The 22,126-nt window shown below is 49.7% G+C and overlaps 1 protein-coding gene and 1 long non-coding RNA gene across 3 annotated transcripts in view; one reads left to right on the top strand and one right to left on the bottom strand.

Moving 5' to 3' along the window:
* LOC134958664 (uncharacterized) overlaps nucleotides 1–17,865 on the bottom strand; it is a 52,019-nt gene extending 34,154 nt beyond the window's left edge. Inside the window, exons 1-2 of the long non-coding RNA XR_010187087.1 lie at nucleotides 17,739–17,865; nucleotides 5,415–5,566 (exon numbers count right to left, since the gene is read on the bottom strand). This is a non-coding gene — a long non-coding RNA (uncharacterized LOC134958664). The remainder of the gene's footprint in view (nucleotides 1–5,414; nucleotides 5,567–17,738) is intronic.
* Nucleotides 17,866–17,889: 24 nt separating this feature from the next.
* IFRD2 (interferon related developmental regulator 2) overlaps nucleotides 17,890–22,126 on the top strand; it is a 137,926-nt gene continuing 133,689 nt past the window's right edge. The window contains exon 1 of one of the 2 annotated variants that reach the window (XM_063941400.1): nucleotides 17,890–18,138. In XM_063941400.1, coding sequence (XP_063797470.1) covers nucleotides 18,084–18,138 — 55 coding nt within the window. In that variant the 5' untranslated portion in view covers nucleotides 17,890–18,083. The remainder of the gene's footprint in view (nucleotides 18,139–22,126) is intronic. The other variant, XM_063941401.1, reaches the window with a different exon arrangement.

Here is a 22,126-nt window from a genome sequence, read left to right as displayed (position 1 = left end):
CGCTCGCAAGTGGATTTTAGCAGATTTGCTCATGCTAAGCCGCCGCCTACTGGGAGTGAATCTTAGCATCTTAAAATTGCGAACGATGTATTCGCAATATTGCGATTACACACCTCGTAGCAGTTTCTGAGTAGCTCCAGACTTACTCGGCATCTGCGATCATTTAACTGCTCGTCGTTCCTGGTTTGACGTCACAAACACACCCAGCGTTCGCCCAGACACTCCCCCGTTTCTCCGGCCACTCCTGCGTTTTTTCCGGAAACGGTAGCGTTTTTCCCCACACGCCCATGAAACGGCCTGTTTCCGCCCAGTAACACCCATTTCCTGTCAATCACATTACGATCGCCAGAACGAAGAAAATGCCGTGAGTAAAATTCCTAAGTGCATAGCAAATTTACTTGGCGCAGTCGCAGTGCGGACATTGCGCATGCGCATTAAGCGGAAAATCGATGCAATGCGAAGATTTTTACCGAGCAAACAACTCGGAATGACCCCCAGTGTACGGACTTTGCGTACACACGCCGTGCTGACGGTACAAAGTACACGCAGCGCGTACACACCCTGAGATACATTTTAAACCTTTTACAGCAATGCAATGCGATAGTAATACACTTTAAACCTTAGCAGGGAAAGGAAGACACGACACCAGTTTGTAGTTAAACCACTGGGTTCCGACACCACAGCGTATTATTGCTGAAAGGGGGTTACAATATAACAATACAATACAACAGAATAATGGCTACAATCAATGGTACATACGTGAGTGGATTCGCCACGCTACCCAGTCTGGTCCTCCGTCATCTGATAGATAACGTTGTGAGTCTTGTGTCTGACCAGGCCTGCAGCAGGCTCTCTTTATACAATTCATCCAAAACTTAACACAATGGATACTGTAATCTCTTTGTCCATTGGACACAGGGATGGTCATTTACAGTACAGGAGAGGTCATAGGTCGGTTTGAATAGGTGGGCGATGTCTGTTCCAACTGCTCTTGTGGGTGGTCTCCTCTGGATTCCCGACGCATACATAATGTACAGTAAATACAGTTTATATCTATATTCTGCTCCTGCACATAACTATCCGCAGGAACATGCGATCTTCCTCAAACCAACACCGGAATGTTACCCTTAAAATACCCTACAGCTGGATACCAAACACCACCTTATAACCTTGTTCTGTCCCCTCCTATCCTGTAAAGGTGAATCCCTTTGTTCTGTTACCATTTAAACTGCTGTTACTTTCTGATGTGGTGCAGGGAGACTATGTGTACATTGGTGGTCATTCCGAGTTGTTCTCTGTAATTTTTTTCGCATTGCAGCAATTTTCCGCTTATTGCGCATGCGCAATGTTCGCACTGCGACTGCGCCAAGTAAATTTGCTATGCAGTTAGGAATTTTACTCACGGCATTACGAGGTTTTTTCTTCGTTCTGGTGATCGTAATGTGATTGACAGGAAGTGGGTGTTTCTGGGCGGAAACTGGCCGTTTTATGGGAGTGTGTGAAAAAACGCTACCGTTCTGGGAAAAACGCGGGAGTGGCTGGAGAAACGGAGGAGTGTCTGGGCGAATGCTGGGTGTGTTTGTGAAGTCAAACCAGGAACGACAAGCACTGAACTGATCGCACTGGAAGAGTAAGTCTCGAGCTACTCAGAAACTGCACAGAGAAGTCTTTTCGCAATTTTGAGAACCTTTTCGCTCGCAATTTTGATAAGCTAAGATTCACTCCCAGTAGGCGGCGGCTTAGCGTGTGCAATGCTGCTAAAAGCAGCTTGCGAGCGAACAACTCGGAATGAGGGCCATTGCGCACTATTTGGATTAAATATGTAATGTGTTTTGATAGCCTTCCATGCGTTCACAAACTCTACCGTAAATACTCATACCACGCGCTAATGCAGGACAGCGGGAGCGACCATACGCAAATTGCGGATATGCGCACGCACAGCAGAACAAGTACACGCGCGGAGGCCATCTGTGTGTAGTTTGTACGTGATGTGTGTACTGCAATATTTTTCGACTTTGACAGTATATAAGTGCAGTGTATAGGTGTAGGGGTGGGTATATAGTATAGAAGGACACAGTGTATAGGTGTTGGGGTGGGTATATAGTATATAAGGGTACAGTGTATAGGTGTTGGGGTGGGTATATAGTATATAGGGGTATACAGGTGTTGGGGTGGGTATATAGTATATAAGTGCAGTGTATAGGTGTAGGGGTGGGTATATAGTATATAAGGGTACAGTGTATATGTGTTGGGGTGGGTATATAGTATATAGGGGTATACAGGTGTTGGGGTGGGTATATAGTATATAAGGGCACAGTGTATAGGTGTTGGGGTGGGTATATAGGGGTATACAGGTGTTGGGGTGGGTATATAGTATATAAGTGCAGTGTATAGGTGTTGAGGTGGGTGTATAGTATATAGGGGATACAGTATACAGGTGTTGGGGTGGGTATATAGTATATAAGGGCACAGTGTATAGGTGTTGGAGTGGGTATATAGTATATAGGGGTATACAGGTGTTGAGGTGGGTATATAGTATATAAGTGCAGTGTATAGGTGTTGGGGTGGGTATATAGTATATAAGTGCAGTGTATAGGTGTTGGGTGGGTATATAGTATATAAGTGCAGTGTATAGGTGTTGGGGTAGGTATATAGTATATAAGGGCACAGTGTATAGGTGTTGGGGTGGGTATATAGTATATAAGTGCAGTGTATGGGTGTTTGGGTGGGTACTACATAGTATATAAGGGCACAGTGTACAGGTGTTGGGGTGGGTATATAGTATATAAGGGCACAGTGTATAGGTGTTGGGGTGGGTATGTAGTATATAAGGGCACAGTGTATAGGTGTTGGGGTGGGTATATAGGAGGATACAGTATACAGGTGTTGGTGGGGTGTATTGTATATAGGGGATACAGTATACAGGTGTTGGGGTGGGTATATAGGGGATACAATATTCAGGTGTTGGGATGGGTGTATAATTTATAGGGGATACATTATACAGGTGTTGGGGTGGGTGAATAGTATATAGGGGATACAGTATGCAGGTGTGGGGGGTGGGTATATAGTATATAAGTGCAGTATATAGGTGTTGGGGTGGGTATATAGTATAGAAGGACAGTGTATAGGTGTTGGGGTGGGTATATAGTATATAAGGGTACAGTGTATAGGTGTTGGGGGTGGGTCTATAGTATATAGGGGTATACAGGTGCTGGGTGGGTATATAGTATATAAGGGCACAGTGTATAGCGTTGGGGTGGGTATATAGGGGTATACAGGGGTTGGGGTGTGTATATAGTATATAAGTGCAGTGTATAGGTGTTGAGGTGGGTGTATAGTATATAGGGGATACAGTATACAGGTGTTGGGGTGGCTATATAGTATATAAGGGCACAGTGTATAGGTGTTGGGGTGGGTATATAGTATATAGGGGTATACAGGTGTTGAGGTGGGTATATAGTATATAAGTGCAGGGTATAGGTGTTGGGGTGGGTATATAGTATATAAGTGCAGTGTATAGGTGTTGGGGGTGGGTATATAGTATATAAGGGCACAGTGCATAGGTGTTGGGGGTGGGTATATAGTATATAAGTGCAGTGTATGGGTGTTGGGGTGGGTATATAGTATATAAGGGCACAGTGTTTAGGTGTTGGGGTGGGTATATAGTATATAAGGGTACAGTGTATAGGTGTTGGGGTGGGTATACAGTATAAAAGGGCACACTGTATAGGTGTTGGGGTAGGTATATAGAATCAGCTTTATTAGCCAGGTATACTTGCGTATACTAGGAATTTGTCTTCGGTTTGCTTTACAAGAGCCACGTAGGTAACAGATAAGCCGGTGTGTGTGGGGGACGACGACAAGTAAAATCACACAGATAGGTATACCGTAGGGACACAAGTTATTTACATGTACGTCTAGTCAGTCAATGTTCAGGAGTTCAGCAGGCGGACCGCTTGGGGAAAGAAACTTTATATAGAGGGATACAGTATACAGGTGTTGGGGTGGGTGTATAGCATATAGGGGATACAGTATACAGGTGTTGGGGTGGGTGTATAATATCAGAATCAGCTTTAATGGCCAGGTGTACTCACGTACACTAGAATTTTTTGCGCACATGAAGGGGAATACATAGCGTAAGAAGGGTAAAAACGTAGCATACATTACACGTATGACTTCAGAGTGCACATTGCAACTGTACGATAGATTCGACATATTATACATGTTAGACTTTTTAGATATTGTTCAGCTGGTGGACAGCTAGTGGGAAGAAGCTTTTAATGCAGTGTTTTCCAACCACTGTGCCGTGGCCCACTAGTGTGCTCTGAGCAGTCTCCAGGTGTGCCACCATAGAAGCACAGCCAGGCCCGTCAGTGTTTTGCCGCTACTGAGGCCCTGGAACGATCAGTACTGGTGGGTTTAGTGGTTGCAGAGCTAGTTCTAATTTTGTGCCCGGGCAGTGTTGGGCTCTTCTGGCTTTCTCAGATGTGGTTCAGGCGTTACCTATGGAGAAGCTGCGACACACAATCCTAGGACACGCAACTGCACCATGCATCACCATTATATTTGAGAGTGCCTTGGCAATATTTAAATCTTGTTAAGTGTGCTGCGAATTGTAAAAGGTTGAAAATCTCTGTTTTAATTGATCTGTCGACTTCGCGGGAATGGGCCTGTAGCGTCTGCCTGATGGGAGCGGTTCAAACAGTTTGTGACCTGGGTGCTGCATTTCTGCCATGATTTTCTCCGCTCGCTTCCTGACCCTTGACTCGTATAATTCCTGGACGGGAGGGAGATCAGCCCCAACAATTTTTTTCAGCTGTCCGTCCGTCACTCTCTTTGGTAGCTCCATACCAGACTATGATGGAGGAACATAGGACCGATTCTACGATCGCTGTGTAGAAGATTAGCGGCAGCTTCTGCGGGATGTTGAATTTCCTGACTTGCCTCAGAAAGAACATCCGCTACTAGGCCTTCTTTACGACAGTGCTTATTTTGGGTCCCCATTTGAGGTCTCGGGAAATTTTTGACCCTAGGAATTTGAAGGAGACGACCCACGAAACCACGCTGTCGGCTATTACGAGTGGTTGTATGGCATTGGTTGTATGGTTTCCTTCTGAAGTCCACCACCATCTCAACTGTTTTGAAGGGGATTTAGGTCATGGTTGTTCCTACCACATGACTGCATTAGCCATTCCACTTCGCGTCTGCATGCAGATTCGTCTTCGTCCTTGAATATGGCATATATAGTATATATAGGTGTGGGGGTGTTATCAAATGTAGAAAAAAATCTGCGGCACTCAGAGGCTTAACGAGGTAAAACGTGTATTCACATCAGTATAACAAACCAATGTTTCGGGGCTCGCACGCCCCTTTGTCAAGGTGATCAGAAATAAAATAATACAAATACTACTTACCTAAATACCTAGGAGAAGCCCGCCGTGAAGAACCACCGCCCGTGTCCGCGCCCCAGGGACCCGGAACTGGCGCACAACTGACGCGGCTTGATGACGCGACGGTGTTGCCGTAGTAACCAGGAAGCCAGAGCTCGCGTCAGCGTGAGCTGGAACTGTGCAAAACCAAAACAAAACAGTGACATTTTAGTTAAAGAACCCCTACTACCAGGCACCAATAAAGTCCAAAATAAGTAGTAATCGTTAACAGAGGTGTGGGGGTGGGTATATAGTATATAGGGGGATACAGTATACAGGTGTTGGGGTGGGTGTATAGTATATAAGGGCATATATATAGGTGTTGGGGTGGGTATATAGTATATAAGGGTTCAGTGTGTTGGGGTGGGTATATAGTATATAAGGGTACAGTGTATAGGTGTTAGTGGTATATAAGGAGATGCAGTATACAGGTGTTGGGGTGGGTGTATAGCATACCTCCCAACTTTGTTCCCTTGCAAAGAGGGACATCTGTGCGCGCGAAGCACGTGCCAGCCCGAAGAGGGGCGTGGTCTATGGAAAAGGGGTGTGGCTTAACTGGAGGGCCTTACTATCACGAGCCACGCCCCCATTTTCATCACTGAGGGGGCATGCCCAGCACTCTGTGGGATGCTGGCATGCCCCCTCTCCTCCTGTCTCCACTGAATAGTAGCTGTGCACATGCACCCAGCGTCTATTCACCGCTGCAGCGAATGCAGGAGCCCCCCACCACGGGACACTGCGGCCCGCGGGTGGGACAGCGCGATAGTCCCAAAAACACAGGACTGTCCCGCGAAAATTGGGACAGTTGGGAGATATGGTATAGCATACCCTCCAACATTTTACACATAAAAATCGGTACAAATTCTAAAAGGGGCGTGGCCACGGGTAAAGCACCCTCTTTTCCTATGCTTTCAATGGAAGTTTGGAGAACCAAATATTGGTACACACCATAAAAAAAAAAAAAAGTCCTGTACCTGCCAAAAAGGGCCAGCTGGAGGGTCTGGTATAGTATATAAGGTAATATATAGTATAAATAAGATTTTACTCACCGGTAAATCTATTTCTCGTAGTCCGTAGTGGATGCTGGGGACGCCGTAAGGACCATGGGGATAGCGGCTCCGCAGGAGACTGGGCACAGCTAAGAAAGATTTAGGACTACCTGGTGTGCACTGGCTCCTCCCACTATGACCCTCCTCCAGACCTCAGTTAGGATACTGTGCCCGGAAGAGCTGACACAATAAGGAAGGATTTTGAATCCCGGGTAAGACTCTTACCAGCCACACCAATCACACCGTATAACTCGTGATATGATACCCAGTTAACAGTATGAACATAACAGAGCCTCTCAACAGATGGCTCAACAATAACACTTTTAGTAAATGATAACTATATACAAGTATTGCAGACAGTCCGCACTTGGGACGGGCGCCCAGCATCCACTACGGACTACGAGAAATAGATTTACCGGTGAGTAAAATCTTATTTTCTCTGACGTCCTAGTGGATGCTGGGGACTCCGTAAGGACCATGGGGATTATACCAAAGCTTCCAAACGGGCGGGAGAGTGCGGATGACTCTGCAGCACCGAATGAGAGAACTCAAAGTCCACCTCAGCCAGGGTATCAAATTTGTAGAATTTTGCAAACGTGTTTGCCCCTGACCAAGTAGCAGCTCGGCAAAGTTGTACAGCCGAGGCCCCTCGGGCAGCCGCCCAAGAATAGCCCACTTTCCTCGTGGAATGGGCTTTTACAGATTTAGGGTGCGGCAGTCCAGCCGCAGAATGTGCAAGTTGAATCGTGCTACAGATCCAGCGAGCAATCGTCTGCTTAGAAGCAGGAGCACCCAGCTTGTTGGGTGCATACAGGATAAATAGCGAGTCAGTCTTTCTGACTCCAGCTGTCCTGGAAACATATACTTTTCAGGGCCCTGACTACGTCCAGTAACTTGGATTCCTCCAAGTCCCAAGTAGCCGCAGGCACCACAATAGGTTGGTTCACATGAAAAACTGATACCACCTTAGGAAGGAATTGGGAACGAGTCCTCAATTTCACCTTTCCCATATAAAATACAGATAAGGGCTTTTGTCAATTCTGATACACGCCTGGCCGACGCCAAGGCCCCCAGAATGACCACTTCCACGTGAGGTATTATAGCTCCACGGATTTAAGTGGCTCAACCCAATGCGACTTCAGGAAATCCAACACCACGTTGAGATCCCACGGTGCCACTGGAGGCACAAACGGGGGCTGACTATGCAGCCCTCCCTTAACAAAAGTCTGAACTTCAGGCAGTGAAGCCAGTTCCATTTTGGAAGAAAATCGATAGAGCCGAAATCTGGACCTTAATGGAACCCAATTGTAGGCCCATAGTCACCTCTGACTGTAGGAAGTGCAGAAATCGACCTAGCTGAAATTTCTCCTTTGGGGCCTTCCTGGCCTCACAGTACGCAACACATTTCCGCCATATGCGGTGATAATGGTTAGCGTTCACTTCTTTCCTAGCTTTAAATAGCGTAGGGATAACTTCCTCCGGAATTCCCTTTTCCTTCAGGATCCGGCGTTCAACCGCCATGCCGTCCAACGCAGCCGCGGTACGTCTTGGAACAGACAGGCCCCCTGCTGCAGCAGGTCCTGTCTGAGCGGCAGAGGCCATGGGTCCTCTGAGATCATTTCTTGGAGTTCTGGTTACCAAGCTCTTCTTGGCCCACCCGGAACAATGAGTATAGTTCTTACTCCTCTCCTTCTTATTATTCTCATTACCCTGGGTAAGAGAGGCAGAGAAGGGAACACATACACCGACTGGTACACCCACGGTGTTACCAGAGCGTCCACAGCTATCGCCTGAGGGTCCTTGACCTGGCGCAATATCTTTGTAACTTTTAGTTGAGGCGGGACGCCATCATGTCCACCTGTGACCTTTCCCAACGGTGTACAATCATTTGGAAGACTTCTGGATGAAGTCCCCACTCTCCCGGGTGGAGGTCGTGTCTTCTGAGAAAGTCTGCTTCTCAGTTGTCCACTCCGGGAATGAACACTGCTGACAGTGCTAACACATGATTTTCCGCCCATCGGAGAATCCTTGTGGCTTCTGCCATCGCCATCCTGCTTCTTGTGCCGCCCTGTCGTTTACATGAGCGACCGCCGTGATGTTGTCTGACTGGATCAGCACCGGCCGGTGTTGAAGCAGGGTCTAGCCTGACTTAGGGCATTGTAAATGGCCCTTAGTTCCAGAATATTTATGTGTAGGGAAGTCTCCTGACTTTTCCATAGCCTTGGAAGTTTCTTCCCTGTGTGACTGCCCCCCAGCCTCGAAGGCTGGCATCCGTGGTCACCAGGACCCAGTCCTGTATGCCGAATCTGCGGCCCCCTAGAAGATGAGCACTCTGCAGCCACCACAACAGCGACACCCTGGCCCTTGGAGACAGGGTTATCCGCCGATGCATCTGAAGATGCGACCCGGACCACTTGTCCACCTTATCCCACTGGAAGATCCTTGCATGGGACCTGGCGAATGGAATTTCTTCGTAAGAAGCTACCATCTTTCCCAGGGCTCGCGTGCATTGATGCACCGACACCTGTCTTTGTATTAGGAGGTCTCTGTCTAGAGACGACAACTCCTTGGACTTCTCCTCCGGGAGAAACCCTTTTTATCCTGTTCTGTGTCCAGAACCATACCCAGGAACAGTAGACGCGTCGTAGGAACCAGCTGCGACTTTGGAATATTCAGAATCCAGCCGTGCTGTTGTAGCACTTCCCGAGATAGTGCTACTCCGACGAACAACTGCTCCCTGGACCTCGCCTTTATAAGGAGATCGACCAAGTACGGGATAATTATTTCGGCCATTACCTTGGTAAATACCTCGGTGCCGGGGACAGACCAACGGCAACGTCTGGAATTGGTAATGACAATCCTGTACCACAATTTTGAGGTACTCCTGGTGAAGAGGGTAAATAGGGACATGCAGGTAAGCATCCTTGATGTCCAGTGATACCATGAAATTCTCCAGGCTTGCAATAATCGCCCTGAGCGATTCCATTTCAAACTTGAACCTACGTATATAAGTGTTCAAGGCTTTCAATTTTAGAATGGGTCTCACCGAACCGTCTGGTTTCGGTACCACAACATTTTGGAATAGTAACCCCGGCCTTGTTGAAGGAGGGGTACCTTGATTTCACCTGCTGGAGGTGCAGCTTGTGAATTGCCGCCAGTACTACCTTTCTCCGAGGGCAGCAGGCAAGGCTGAGGTGAGGTAACGGCGAGGGGGAGTCGCCTCGAACTCCAGCCTGTATCCCTGTGATACTATTTGCAGAACCTAGGGATCCACCTGTGGGCAAACCCACTGGTCCCTGAAGTTCCCGAGACGCGCCCCTACCGCACCTGTCTCCACCTGTGAAGCCCCAACGTCAAGCGGTAGACTCGGAGGAAGCGGGGTAAGATTTTTGATCCTGGGAACTGGCTGCTGGTGCAGCTTTTTCCTTCTTCCCTTGTCTCTGGCAGAAAGGAAGCGCCTTTGACCCGCTTGCTTTTCTGAAGCCGAAAGGACTGTACCTGAAAATACGGTGCTTTCTTAGGCTGTGAGGAAACCTGAGGTAAAAATTTTTTTCTTCCCAGCTGTTGCTGTGGATACGAGGTCCCAGAGACCATCCCCAAACAATTCCTCACCCTTATAAGGCAGAATCTCCATGTGCCTTTTATAGGCAGCATCACCTGTCCACTGCCGGGTTTCTAATACCCTCCTGGCAGAATGGACATTGCATTTATTCTGGATGCCAGCCGGCAAATATCCCTCTGTGCATCCTTTATATATAAGACGACGTGTTTAATATGCTCTATGTTAGCAAACTATTATCCCTGTCTTAGAGTATTAATATTATCTGACAGACCACGCTGCAGCAGCACTATTTATGCTGAGGCAATTGCAGGTCTCAGTATATAACCTGAGTGTGTATATACAGACTTCAGGATAGCCTCCTGTTTTTTATCAGCAGGCTCCTTCAAGGTGGCCGTATCCTAAGACGGCAGTGCCACCTTTTTTGACAAACGTGTGAGCGCCTTATCCACCCTAAGGGATATCTCCCAACGTGACCTATCCTCTGGCGGGAAAGGGTACGCCATCAGTAACTTTTTAGAAATTACCAGTTTCTTATTGGGGGAACCCACGCTTCTTTACACACTTCATTCATTCATCTGATGGGGGAACAAAATACTGGCTGCTTTTTCTCCCCAGAAATAAAACCCCTTTTATGTGGTACTTGGGTTCATGTCAGAAATGCGTAACACATTTTTCATTGCCGAGATCATGTAACGGATGTTCCTAGTGGATTGTGTATATGTCTCAACCTCGTCGACACTGGAGTCAGACTCCGTGTCGACATCTGTGTCTGCCATCTGAGGTAACGGGCGCTTTTTTGAGCCCCTGATGGCCTTTGAGACGCCTGGGCAGGCGCGGGCTGAGAAGCCGGCTGTCCCACAGCTGTTTTACGTCATCCAGCCTTGTAAGGAGTTGACATTGTCGGTTAATACCTTCCACCTATCCATCCACTCTGGTGTCGGCCCCACAGGGGACGACATCCCATTTATCGGCCTCTGCTCAACCTCCACGTAACCTTCCTCATCCCACATGTCGACACAGCCGTACCGACACACAGCACACACACAGGGAATGCTCTGACTGAGGACAGGACCCCACAAAGTCCTTTGGGGAGACAGAGAGAGAGTATGCCAGCACACACCAGAGCGCTATATAATGCAGGGATTAACACTATAACTGAGTGATTTTTCCCCCAATAGCTGCTTGTATAAACAATATTGCACCTAAATTTAGTGCCCCCCCTCTCTTTTTAACCCTTTGAGCCTGGAAACTGCAGGGGAGAGCCTGGGGAGCTGTCTTCCAGCTGCACTGTGAAGAGAAAATGGCGCCAGCGTGCTGAGGGAGATAGCTCCGCCCCTTTTTCGCGGACTTTTCTCACGCTTTTTTATGGATTCTGGCAGGGGTATTTATCACATATATAGCCTCTGGGGCTATATATTGTGATATATTTGCCAGCCAAGGTGTTTTTATTGCTGCTCAAGGCGCCCCCCCCCCCCCCCAGCGCCCTGCACCCTCAGTGACCGGAGTGTGAAGTGTGTATGAGGAGCAATGGCGCACAGCTGCAGTGCTGTGCGCTACCTTGGTGAAGACTGATGTCTTCTGCCGCCGATTTTCCGGACTCTTCTTGCTTCTGGCTCTGTAAGGGGGCCGGCGGCGCGGCTCTGGGACCGAACATCAATGGCCGGTTCCATGCGGTCGATCCCTCTGGAGCTAATGGTGTCCAGTAGCCTAAGAAGCCCAAGCTACCACCAGTTAGGTAGGTTCGCTTCTTCTCCCCTTAGTCCCTCGCTGCAGTGAGTCTGTTGCCAGCAGATCTCACTGTAAAATAAAAAAATAAGATTTTACTCACCGGTAAATCTATTTCTCGTAGTCCGTAGTGGATGCTGGGAACTCCGAAAGGACCATGGGGAATAGCGGCTCTGCAGGAGACTGGGCACAACTAAAAGAAAGCTTTTAGACTACCTGGTGTGCACTGGCTCCTCCCACTATGACCCTCCTCCAAGCCTCAGTTAGGATACTGTGCCCGGAAGAGCCCACACAATAATAAGATTTTACTCACCGGTAAATCTATTTCTCGTAGTCCGTAGTGGATGCTGGGCGCCCATCCCAAGTGTGGATTGTCTGCAATACTTGTACATAGTTATTGTTAACTAAAGGGTTATTGTTATGAGCCATCTGTTGAGAGGCTCAGTTATGTTTCATACTGTTAACTGGATATGGTATCACGAGTTATACGGTGTGATTGGTGTGGCTGGTATGAGTCTTACCTGGGATTCAAAATCCTTCCTTTTCTCTAACGTCCTAGTGGATGCTGGGAACTCCGAAAGGACCATGGGGATTATACCAAAGCTCCCAAACGGGCGGGAGAGTGCGGATGACTCTGCAGCACCGAATGAGAGAACTCAAGGTCCTCCTCAGCCAGGGTATCAAATTTGTAGAATTTAGCAAACGTGTTTGCCCCTGACCAAGTTGCAGCTCGGCAAAGTTGTAAAGCCGAGACCCCTCGGGCAGCCGCCCAAGATGAGCCCACTTTCCTCGTGGAATGGGCTTTTACTGATTTAGGATGCGGCAATCCAGCCGCAGAATGCTCCAGCTGAATTGTGCTACAAATTCAGCGAGCAATAGTCTGCTTAGAAGCAGGAGCACCTATTTTGTTGGGTGCCTACAGGATAAAAAGCGAGTCAGTTTTCCTGACTCCAGCCGTCCTGGAAATATAAATTTTTAAGGCCCTGACTACGTCCAGTAACTTGGAATCTTCCAAGTCCCTAGTAGCCGCAGGCACTACAATAGGTTGGTTCAAGTGAAAAGCTGATACCACCTTAGGGAGAAACTGGGGACGAGTCCTCAATTCTGCCCTATCCATATGGAAAATCAGATAAGGGCTTTTACATGACAAAGCCGCCCATTCTGACACACGCCTGGCCGAAGCCAAGGCCAATAACATGACCACTTTCCACGTGAGATATTTCAAATCCACAGTTTTAAGTGGCTCAAACCAATGTGATTTTAGGAAACTCAACACCACGTTGAGATCCCAAGGTGCCACAGGAGGCACAAAAGGGGGCTGAATATGTAGCACTCCCTTTACAAATGTCTGAACTCCAGACAGTGAAGCCAGTTCTTTCTGGAAGAAAATCGACAGAGCCGAAATCTGGACCTTAATGGAACCCAAGTTTAGGCCCATAGTCACTCCTGACTGTAGGAAGTGCAGAAAACGACCCAGCTGAAATTCCTCTGTTGGGGCCTTCCTGGCCTCACACCACGCAACATATTTTCGCCAAATACGGTGATAATGGTTTGCGGTTACTTCTTTCCTGGCTTTTATCAGCGTAGGAATGACTTCCTCCGGAATGCCCTTTTCCTTTAGGATCCGGAATTCAACCGCCATGCCGTCAAACGCAGCCGCGGTAAGTCTTGGAACAGACAGGGCCCCTGCTGTAGCAGATCCTGTCTGAGCGGTAGAGGCCATGGGTCCTCTGATATCATTTCTTGAAGTTCTGGGTACCAAGCTCTTCTTGGCCCATCCGGAACCACGAGTATCGTTCTTACTCGTCGTTTTCTTATTATTCTCAGTACCTTTGGTATGAGAGGCAGAGGAGGGAATACATAAACCGACTGGTACACCCACGGTGTCACTAGAGCGTCCACAGCTATTGCCTGAGGGTCCCTTGACCTGGCGCAATATCTAGTTTTTTGTTTAGGCGGGACGCCATCATGTCCACCTGTGGCCTTTCCCAATGGTTTACCAACAGTTGGAAGACTTCTGGATGAAGTCCCCACTCTCCCGGGTGTAGGTCGTGTCTGCTGAGGAAGTCTGCTTCCCAGTTGTCCACTCCCGGAATGAACACTGCTGACAGTGCTAAGACGTGATTTTCCGCCCATCGGAGAATCCTTGTGGCTTCTGCCATCGCCATCCTGCTTCTTGTGCCGCCCTGTCGGTTCACATGGGCGACTGCCGTGATGTTGTCTGATTGGATCAGTACCGGCTGGTTTTGAAGCAGAGGCCTTGCCAGACTTAGGGCATTGTAAATGGCCCTCAGTTCCAGAATATTTATGTGTAGGGACGACTCCTGACTTGACCAAAGTCCTTGGAAATTTCTTCCCTGTGTGACTGCCCCCCAGCCTCGAAGGCTGGCATCCGTGGTTACCAGGACCCAGTCCTGTATGCCGAATCTGCGGCCCTCTTGAAGATGAGCACTCTGCAGCCACCACAGTAGAGATAACCCTGTCTCCATGGACCAGGGTATCAGCCGATGCATCTGAAGATGCGATCCCGACCACTTGTCCAAGAGGTCCCACTGAAAGGTTCTTGCATGGAACCTGCCGAATGGAATTTTGCTTCGTAAGAAGCTACCATTTTTCCCAGGACTCGTGTGCAGTGATGCACTGATACCTGTTTTGGTTTCAGGAGGTCTCTGACTAGAGATGACAGCTCCTTGGCTTTCTCCTGCGGGAGAAACCCTTTTTTCTGTTCTGTGTCCAGAACCATCCCCAGGAACAGTAGGCGTGTGGTAGGAACCAGCTGTGACTTTGGAATGTATAGAATCCATCCGTGCTGTTGTAGCACTTCCCGAGATAGTGCTACTCCGACCAACAACTGCTCCTTGGACCTCGCCTTTATAAGGCGATCGTCCAAGTACGGGATAATTAAAACTCCCTTTTTTCGAAGGAGTATCATCATTTCTGCCATTACCTTGGTAAAGACCCTCGGTGCCGTGGACAGTCCAAACGGCAGTGTGTGGAATTGGTAATGGCAATCCTGTACAACAAATCTGAGGTACTCCTGGTGAGGATGGTAAATGGGGACATGTAGGTAAGCATCCTTGATGTCCAGGGATACCATGTAATCCCCCTCCTCCAGGCTTGCAATAACCGCCCTGAGCGATTCCATCTTGAACTTGAATTTTTTTATGTATGTGTTCAAGGATTTCAATATTAAAATGGGTCTCACCGAACCGTCTGGTTTCGGTACCACAAACAGTGTGGAATAGTAACCCCGTCCTTGTTGAAGTAGGGGCACCTTGACTATCACCTGCTGGGAATACAGCTTGTGAATTGCCTCTAGCACAGCCTCCCTGCCTGAGGGAGTTGTCGGCAAGGCAGATTTGAGGAAACGGCGGGGGGGAGACGCCTCGAATTCCAGCTTGTACCCCTGAGATACTACTTGAAGGATCCAGGGATCCACCTGTGAGCGAGCCCACTGATCGCTGAAATTTTTGAGGCGGCCCCCCACCGTACCTGGCTACGCCTGTGGAGCCCCCGCGTCATGCGGTGGACTCAGAGGAAGAATTTTGATTCTGGGAACTGGCTGACTGGTGCAGCTTTTTCCCTCTTCCCTCGTCTCTGTGCAGAAAGGAAGCGCCTTTGACCCGCTTGCTTTTCTGAAGCCGAAAGGACTGTACCTGATAATACAGTGCTTTCTTAGGCTGTGAGGAAACCTGAGGTAAAAAATTTTCTTCCCAGCTGTTGCTGTGGATACGAGGTCCCAGAGACCATCCTCAAACAATTCCTCACCCTTATAAGGCTCTATGTGCCTTTTAAAGTCAGCATCACCTGTCCAGTGTCGGGTCTCTAATACCCTCCTGACAGAATGGACATTGCATTAATTCTGGATGCCAGCCGGCAAAATATCCCTCTGTGCATCCCTCATATATAAGACGACGTCTTTAATATGCTCTTATGTTCGCAAAATAGTATCCCTGTTTGACAGGGTCACAGACCACGCTGCAGCAGCACTATCTGCAGGTCTCAGTCTAGTACCTGAGTGTGTAAATACAGACTTCAGGATAGCCTCCCGCTTTTTATCAGCAGGTACCTTCAAAGTGGCCGTATCCTAAGACGGCAGTGCCACCTTTTTTGACAAACGTGTGAGCGCCTTATCCACCCTAGGGGATATCTCCCAACATAACTTATCCTCTGGCGGGAAAGGGTACGCCATCAGTAACTTTTTAGAAATTACCAGTTTCTTATCGGGGGAACCCACGCTTTTTCACACTTCATTCACTCATTTGATGGGGGAACCAAACACTGCCTGCTTTTTCTCCCCAAACATAAAACCCTTTTTTAGTGGTACTTGGGTTAATGTCAGAAATGTGTAACACATTTTTTATTGCCGGGATCATGTAACGGATGTTCCTAGTGGATTGTGTATATGTCTCAACCTCGTCGACACTGGAGTCAGACTCCGTGTCGACATCTGTGTCTGCCATCTGAGGGAGCGGGCGTTTTTAAGCCCCTGATGGCCTTTGAGACGCCTGGGCAGGCGCGGGCTGAGAAGCCGGCTGTCCCACAGCTGTTACGTCATCCAGCCTTTTATGTAAGGAGTTGACACTGTCGGTTTATACCTTCCACCTATCCATCCACTCTGGTGTCGGCCCACAGGGGGCGACATCACATTTATCTGCATCTGCTCCGCCACCACATAAGCCTCATCAAACGTGTCGACACAGCCGTACCGACACACCGCACACACACAGGGAATGCTCTGACTGAGGACAGGACCCCACACAGCCCTTTGGGGAGACAAAGAGAGAGTATGCCAGCACACACCTGAGCGCTATATAATTTAGGGATTAACACTATATTGAGTGAATTTTTCCCAATAGCTGCTTGTATATACAATATTGCGCCTAAATTTAGTGCCCCCCCTCTCTTTTTAACCCTTTGAGCCTGCAAACTACAGGGGAGAGCCTGGGGAGCTGTCTTCCAGCTGCACTGTGAAGAGAAAATGGCGCCAGTGTGCTGAGGGAGATAGCTCCGCCCCTTTTTCGCTGACTTTTCTCCTGCTTTTTTATGGATTCTGGCAGGGATATTTATCACATATATAGCCTCTGGGGCTATATATTGTAATATATATGCCAGCCAAGGTGTTTTTATTGCTGCTCAGGGCGCCCCCCCCAGCGCCCTGCACCCTCAGTGACCGGAGTGTGAAGTGTGTATGAGGAGCAATGGCGCACAGCTGCAGTGCTGTGCGCTACCTTGGTGAAGACTGATGTCTTCTGCCGCCGATTTTCCGGACCTCTTCTTGCTTCTGGCTCTGTAAGGGGGACGGCGGCGCGGCTCCGGGAACGAACACCAAGGCCAGTTCCATGCGGTCGATCCCTCTGGAGCGAATGGTGTCCAGTAGCCTAAGAAGCCCAAGCTAGCTGCAAGCAGGTAGGTTCGCTTCTTCTCCCCTTAGTCCCTCGATGCAGTGAGCCTGTTGCCAGCAGGTCTCACTGTAAAATAAAAAACCTAAAATAAACTTTCTTTCTAGGAGCTCAGGAGAGCCCCTAGTGTGCATCCAGCTCGGCCGGGCACAGAAATCTAACTGAGGCTTGGAGGAGGGTCATAGTGGGAGGAGCCAGTGCACACCAGGTAGTCTAAAAGCTTTCTTTTAGTTGTGCCCAGTCTCCTGCGGAGCCGCTATTCCCCATGGTCCTTTCGGAGTTCCCAGCATCCACTAGGACGTTAGAGAAACCTAAAATATACTTTCTCTCTAGGAGCTCAGGAGAGCCCCTAGTGTGCATCCAGCTCAGCCGGGCACAGGATTCTAACTGAGGTCTGGAGGAGGGTCATAGTGGGAGGAGCCAGTGCACACCAGGTAGTCCTAAATCTTTCTTAGCTGTGCCCAGTCTCCTGCGGAGCCGCTATCCCCATGGTCCTTACGGAGTCCCCAGCATCCACTAGGACGTCAGAGAAATAGGAGTTGTGGTGTATATATATGACACTGGCTATTACCATTATTACACCACATCTCCGCCTCAGTCAGGGCTCAGGCTCTGACTGACACTCTCCTCCACCTCCCGTCAGCCGCGCTGCACGCTGGATAATGTGTGGTCACGTGGGTCACCCGCCTCAGCATCAGACACTACACATCCCGGCATGCCCCGCGCCAGAGCTGCCGGTGTACGCAATTCGCGCATTAGCTTCCGGGACTTGTAGTTCTCACGTAGCTCGAACTGTGAGGGAGGTGAATGTCGTTGAACTACAGCTCCCAGCAGTACGTGCGTCGGCCGAGCCCAGAGGACTCTGAGGCAAGCGAGATACACACGGCACGCTGCCCGACAGCTGCTGGGATCAAATATGCCTCGGGCCCGTCGGAGCAACGCGGCCAGCAAGAAGGGTAGTGCCAGCCGCGGTGAGACATGCCGGGGGTGAGGGGTGAACTGAGGGCGGGGGTGAGGACACAGCTGGCACAGAGGGTACAGGAGGGAGGTGTGGGGCACACAGCTGGCATAGGGGGTACAGGAGGGAGGTGTGAGACACAGCTGGTACAGGAGGGAGGTGTGGGGCACACAGCTGGCATAGGGGGTACAGGAGGGATGTGTGAGACAGCTGGTACAGGAGGGAGGTGTGGGGCACACAGCTGGCATAGGGGGTACAGGAGGGAGGTGTGGGGCACACAGCTGGTACAGGAGGGAGGTGTGGGGCACACAGCTGGCATAGGGGGTACAGGAGGGAGGTGTGGGGCACACAGCTGGCACGGGTTACAGGAGGGAGGTGTGAGACAGCTGGCACAGGGGGTACAGGAGGGAGGTGTGAGACACACAGCTGGTACAGGAGGGAGGTGTGGGGCACACAGCTGGCATAGGGGGTACAGGAGGGAGGTGTGAGACACAGCTGGTACAGGAGGGAGGTGTGGGGCACACAGCTGGCATAGGGCGTACAGGAGGGTGGTGTGGGGCACACAGCTGGTATAGGAGGGAGATGTGAGACACACAGCTGGTATAGGAGGGAGGTGTGAGACACAGCTGGTACAGGAGGGAGGTGTGAGACACATAGCTGGTACAGGAGGGAGATGTGGGGCACACAGCTGGTATAGTAGGGAGGTGTGAGACACACAGCTAGTATAGGAGGGAGGTGTGAGACACACAGCTGGTACAGGAGGGAGGTGTGAGACACAGCTGGTACAGGAGGGAGGTGTGGGGCACACAGCTGGCATAGGGGGTACAGGAGGGAGGTGTGGGGCACACAGCTGGTATAGGAGGGAGGTGTGAGACACACAGCTGGTATAGGAGGGAGGTGTGAGACACACAGCTGGTATAGGAGGGAGGTGTGAGACACAGCTGGTACAGGAGGGAGGTGTGAGACACAGCTGGTACAGGAGGGAGGTGTGAGACACAGCTGGTACAGGAGGGAGGTGTGAGACACAGCTGGTATAGGAGGGAGGTGTGAGACACACAGCTGGTATAGGAGGGAGGTGTGAGACAGCTGGTACAGGAGGGAGGTGTGAGAGACACAGCTGGCACAGGAGGGATGTGTGAGACAGCTGGTACAGGAGGGAGGTGTGGGGCACACAGCTGGCATAGGGGGTACAGGAGGGAGGTGTGGGGCACACAGCTGGCACGGGTTACAGGAGGGAGGTGTGAGACAGCTGGTACAGGAGGGAGGTGTGGGGCACACAGCTGGCACAGGGGTTACAGGAGGGAGGTGTGAGTCACACAGCTGGTATAGGAGGGAGGTGTGAGACACACAGCTGGTACAGGAGGGAGTGTGAGACACAGCTGGTATAGGAGGGAGGTGTGAGACACACAGCTGGTATAGGAGGGAGGTGTGAGACAGCTGGTACAGGAGGGAGGTGTGAGACACACAGCTGGCACAGGAGGGATGTGTGAGACAGCTGGTACAGGAGGGAGTTGTGGGGCACACTGCTGGTAGAGCTTGTACAGGAGGGAGGTGTGGGGCACACAGCTGGTACAGGAGGGAGGTGTGGGGCACACAGCTGACACAGATGGTGCCGGATGGAGGTGTGAGACACATAGCTGGTACAGGAGGGAGGTGTGGGGCCCACAGGGGTTACAGAAGGGGGGTGTGGGGCACACAGCTGGCACAGGGGTTACAGGAGGGAGGTGTGAGACACACAGCTGGTACAGGAGGGAGGTGTGGAGCACACAGCTGGCATAGGGGGTACAGGAGGGAGGTGTGAGACACACAGCTGGTACAGGAGGGAGGTGTGAGACAGCTGGTACAGGAGGGAGTGTGAGACAGCTGGTACAGGAGGGAGGTGTGGGGCACACAGCTGGCACAGGGGTTACAGGAGGGAGTTGTGGGGCACACTGCTGGTAAAGGAGGGAGGTGTGGGGCACACAGCTGGTACAGGAGGGAGGTGTGAGACACAGCTGGTACAGGAGGGAGGTGTGAGACACACAGCTGGTATAGGAGGGAGGTGTGAGACACACAGCTGGTATAGAAGGGAGGTGTGAGACAGCTGGTACAGGAGGGAGGTGTGAGACACACAGCTGGCACAGGAGGGATGTGTGAGACAGCTGGTACAGGAGGGAGGTGTGGGGCACACAGCTGGCACAGGGGTTACAGGAGGGAGTTGTGGGGCACACTGCTGGTAGAGCTTGTACAGGAGGGAGGTGTGGGGCACACAGCCGGTAAAGGAGGGAGGTGTGGGGCACACAGCTGGTACAGAAGGGAGGTGTGGGGCACACAGCTGGCAGAGGGGTTACAGGAGGGAGGTGTGAGACACAGCTGGTACAGGAGGGAGGTGTGGGGCACGCAGCTGGTACAGGAGGTGGGTGTGGGGCACACAGCTGGTACAGGAGGGAGGTGTGGGGCACACAGCTGGTACAGGAGGGGGGGGGCACACAGCTGGCACAGGGGTTACAGGAGGGAGGTGGGGGCAGACAGCTGGCACCAGGGTGTATACTTGAGGGTATAGGAGGAGGTCACACACCTGGCACAGTACAGGCTAGATGCAGTACTGCTAGTAATATACACTGGGGTTGTACGGTACAGGTTATATAATGTACTGGGTGTACGGTACAGGTTATACATTGTACTGGGTGTATGATACAGGTTGTACAGTACAGGATATATGCAGTACTGCTAGTAATATACACTGGGGGTGTACGGTACAGGTTATACATTGTACTGGGTGTATGATACAGGTTGTACAGGATATATGCAGTACTGCTAGTAATATACACTGGGGGTGTACGGTACAGGTTATACATTGTACTGGGTGTATGATGAAGGTTGTACAGTATAGGATATATGCAGTACTACTAGTAATATACACTGGGGGTGTACGGTACAGGTTATACAATGTACTGGGTGTATGATACAGGTTGTACAGTACAGGATATATGCAGTACTGCTAGTAATATACACTGGGGGTGTACGGTACAGGTTATACAATGTACTGGGTGTATGATGCAGGTTGTACAGTACAGGATATATGCAGTACTACTAGTAATATACACTGGGGGTGTACGGTACAGGTTATACATTGTACTGGGTGTATGATACAGGTTGTACAGTACAGGATATATGCAGTACTGCTAGTAATATACACTGGGGGTGTACGGTACAGGTTATACATTGTACTGGGTGTATGATGAAGGTTGTACAGTATAGGATATATGCAGTACTACTAGTAATATACACTGGGGGTGTACGGTACAGGTTATACAATGTACTGGGTGTATGATACAGGTTGTACAGTACAGGATATATGCAGTACTGCTAGTAATATACACTGGGGGTGTACGGTACAGGTTATACAATGTACTGGGTGTATGATACAGGTTGTACAGTACAGGATATATGCAGTACTACTAGTAATATACACTGGGGGTGTACGGTACAGGTTATACATTGTACTGGGTGTATGATACAGGTTGTACAGTACAGGATATATGCAGTACTGCTAGTAATATACACTGTGGGTGTACGGTACAAGTTATACAATGTACTGGGTGTATGATACAGGTTGTACAGTACAGGATATATGCAGTACTACTAGTAATATACACTGGGGGTGTACGGTACAGGTTATACATTTTACTGGGTGTATGATACAGGTTGTACAGTACAGGATATATGCAGTACTGCTAGTAATATACACTGGGGGTGTACGGTACAGGTTATACATTGTACTGGGTGTATGATGAAGGTTGTACAGTATAGGATATATGCAGTACTACTAGTAATATACACTGGGGGTGTACGGTACAGGTTATACAATGTACTGGGTGTATGATACAGGTTGTACAGTACAGGATATATGCAGTACTGCTAGTAATATACACTGGGGGTGTACGGTACAGGTTATACAATGTACTGGGTGTATGATACAGGTTGTACAGTACAGGATATATGCAGCACTGCTAGTAATA

Source organism: Pseudophryne corroboree, chromosome 9 (genome assembly GCF_028390025.1).
Source record: "Pseudophryne corroboree isolate aPseCor3 chromosome 9, aPseCor3.hap2, whole genome shotgun sequence".
Lineage (NCBI taxonomy): Eukaryota > Metazoa > Chordata > Amphibia > Anura > Myobatrachidae > Pseudophryne > Pseudophryne corroboree.
The sequence above is the reverse complement of the archived record's forward strand: the minus strand, read 5'-3'. Positions and strand labels throughout refer to the sequence as shown.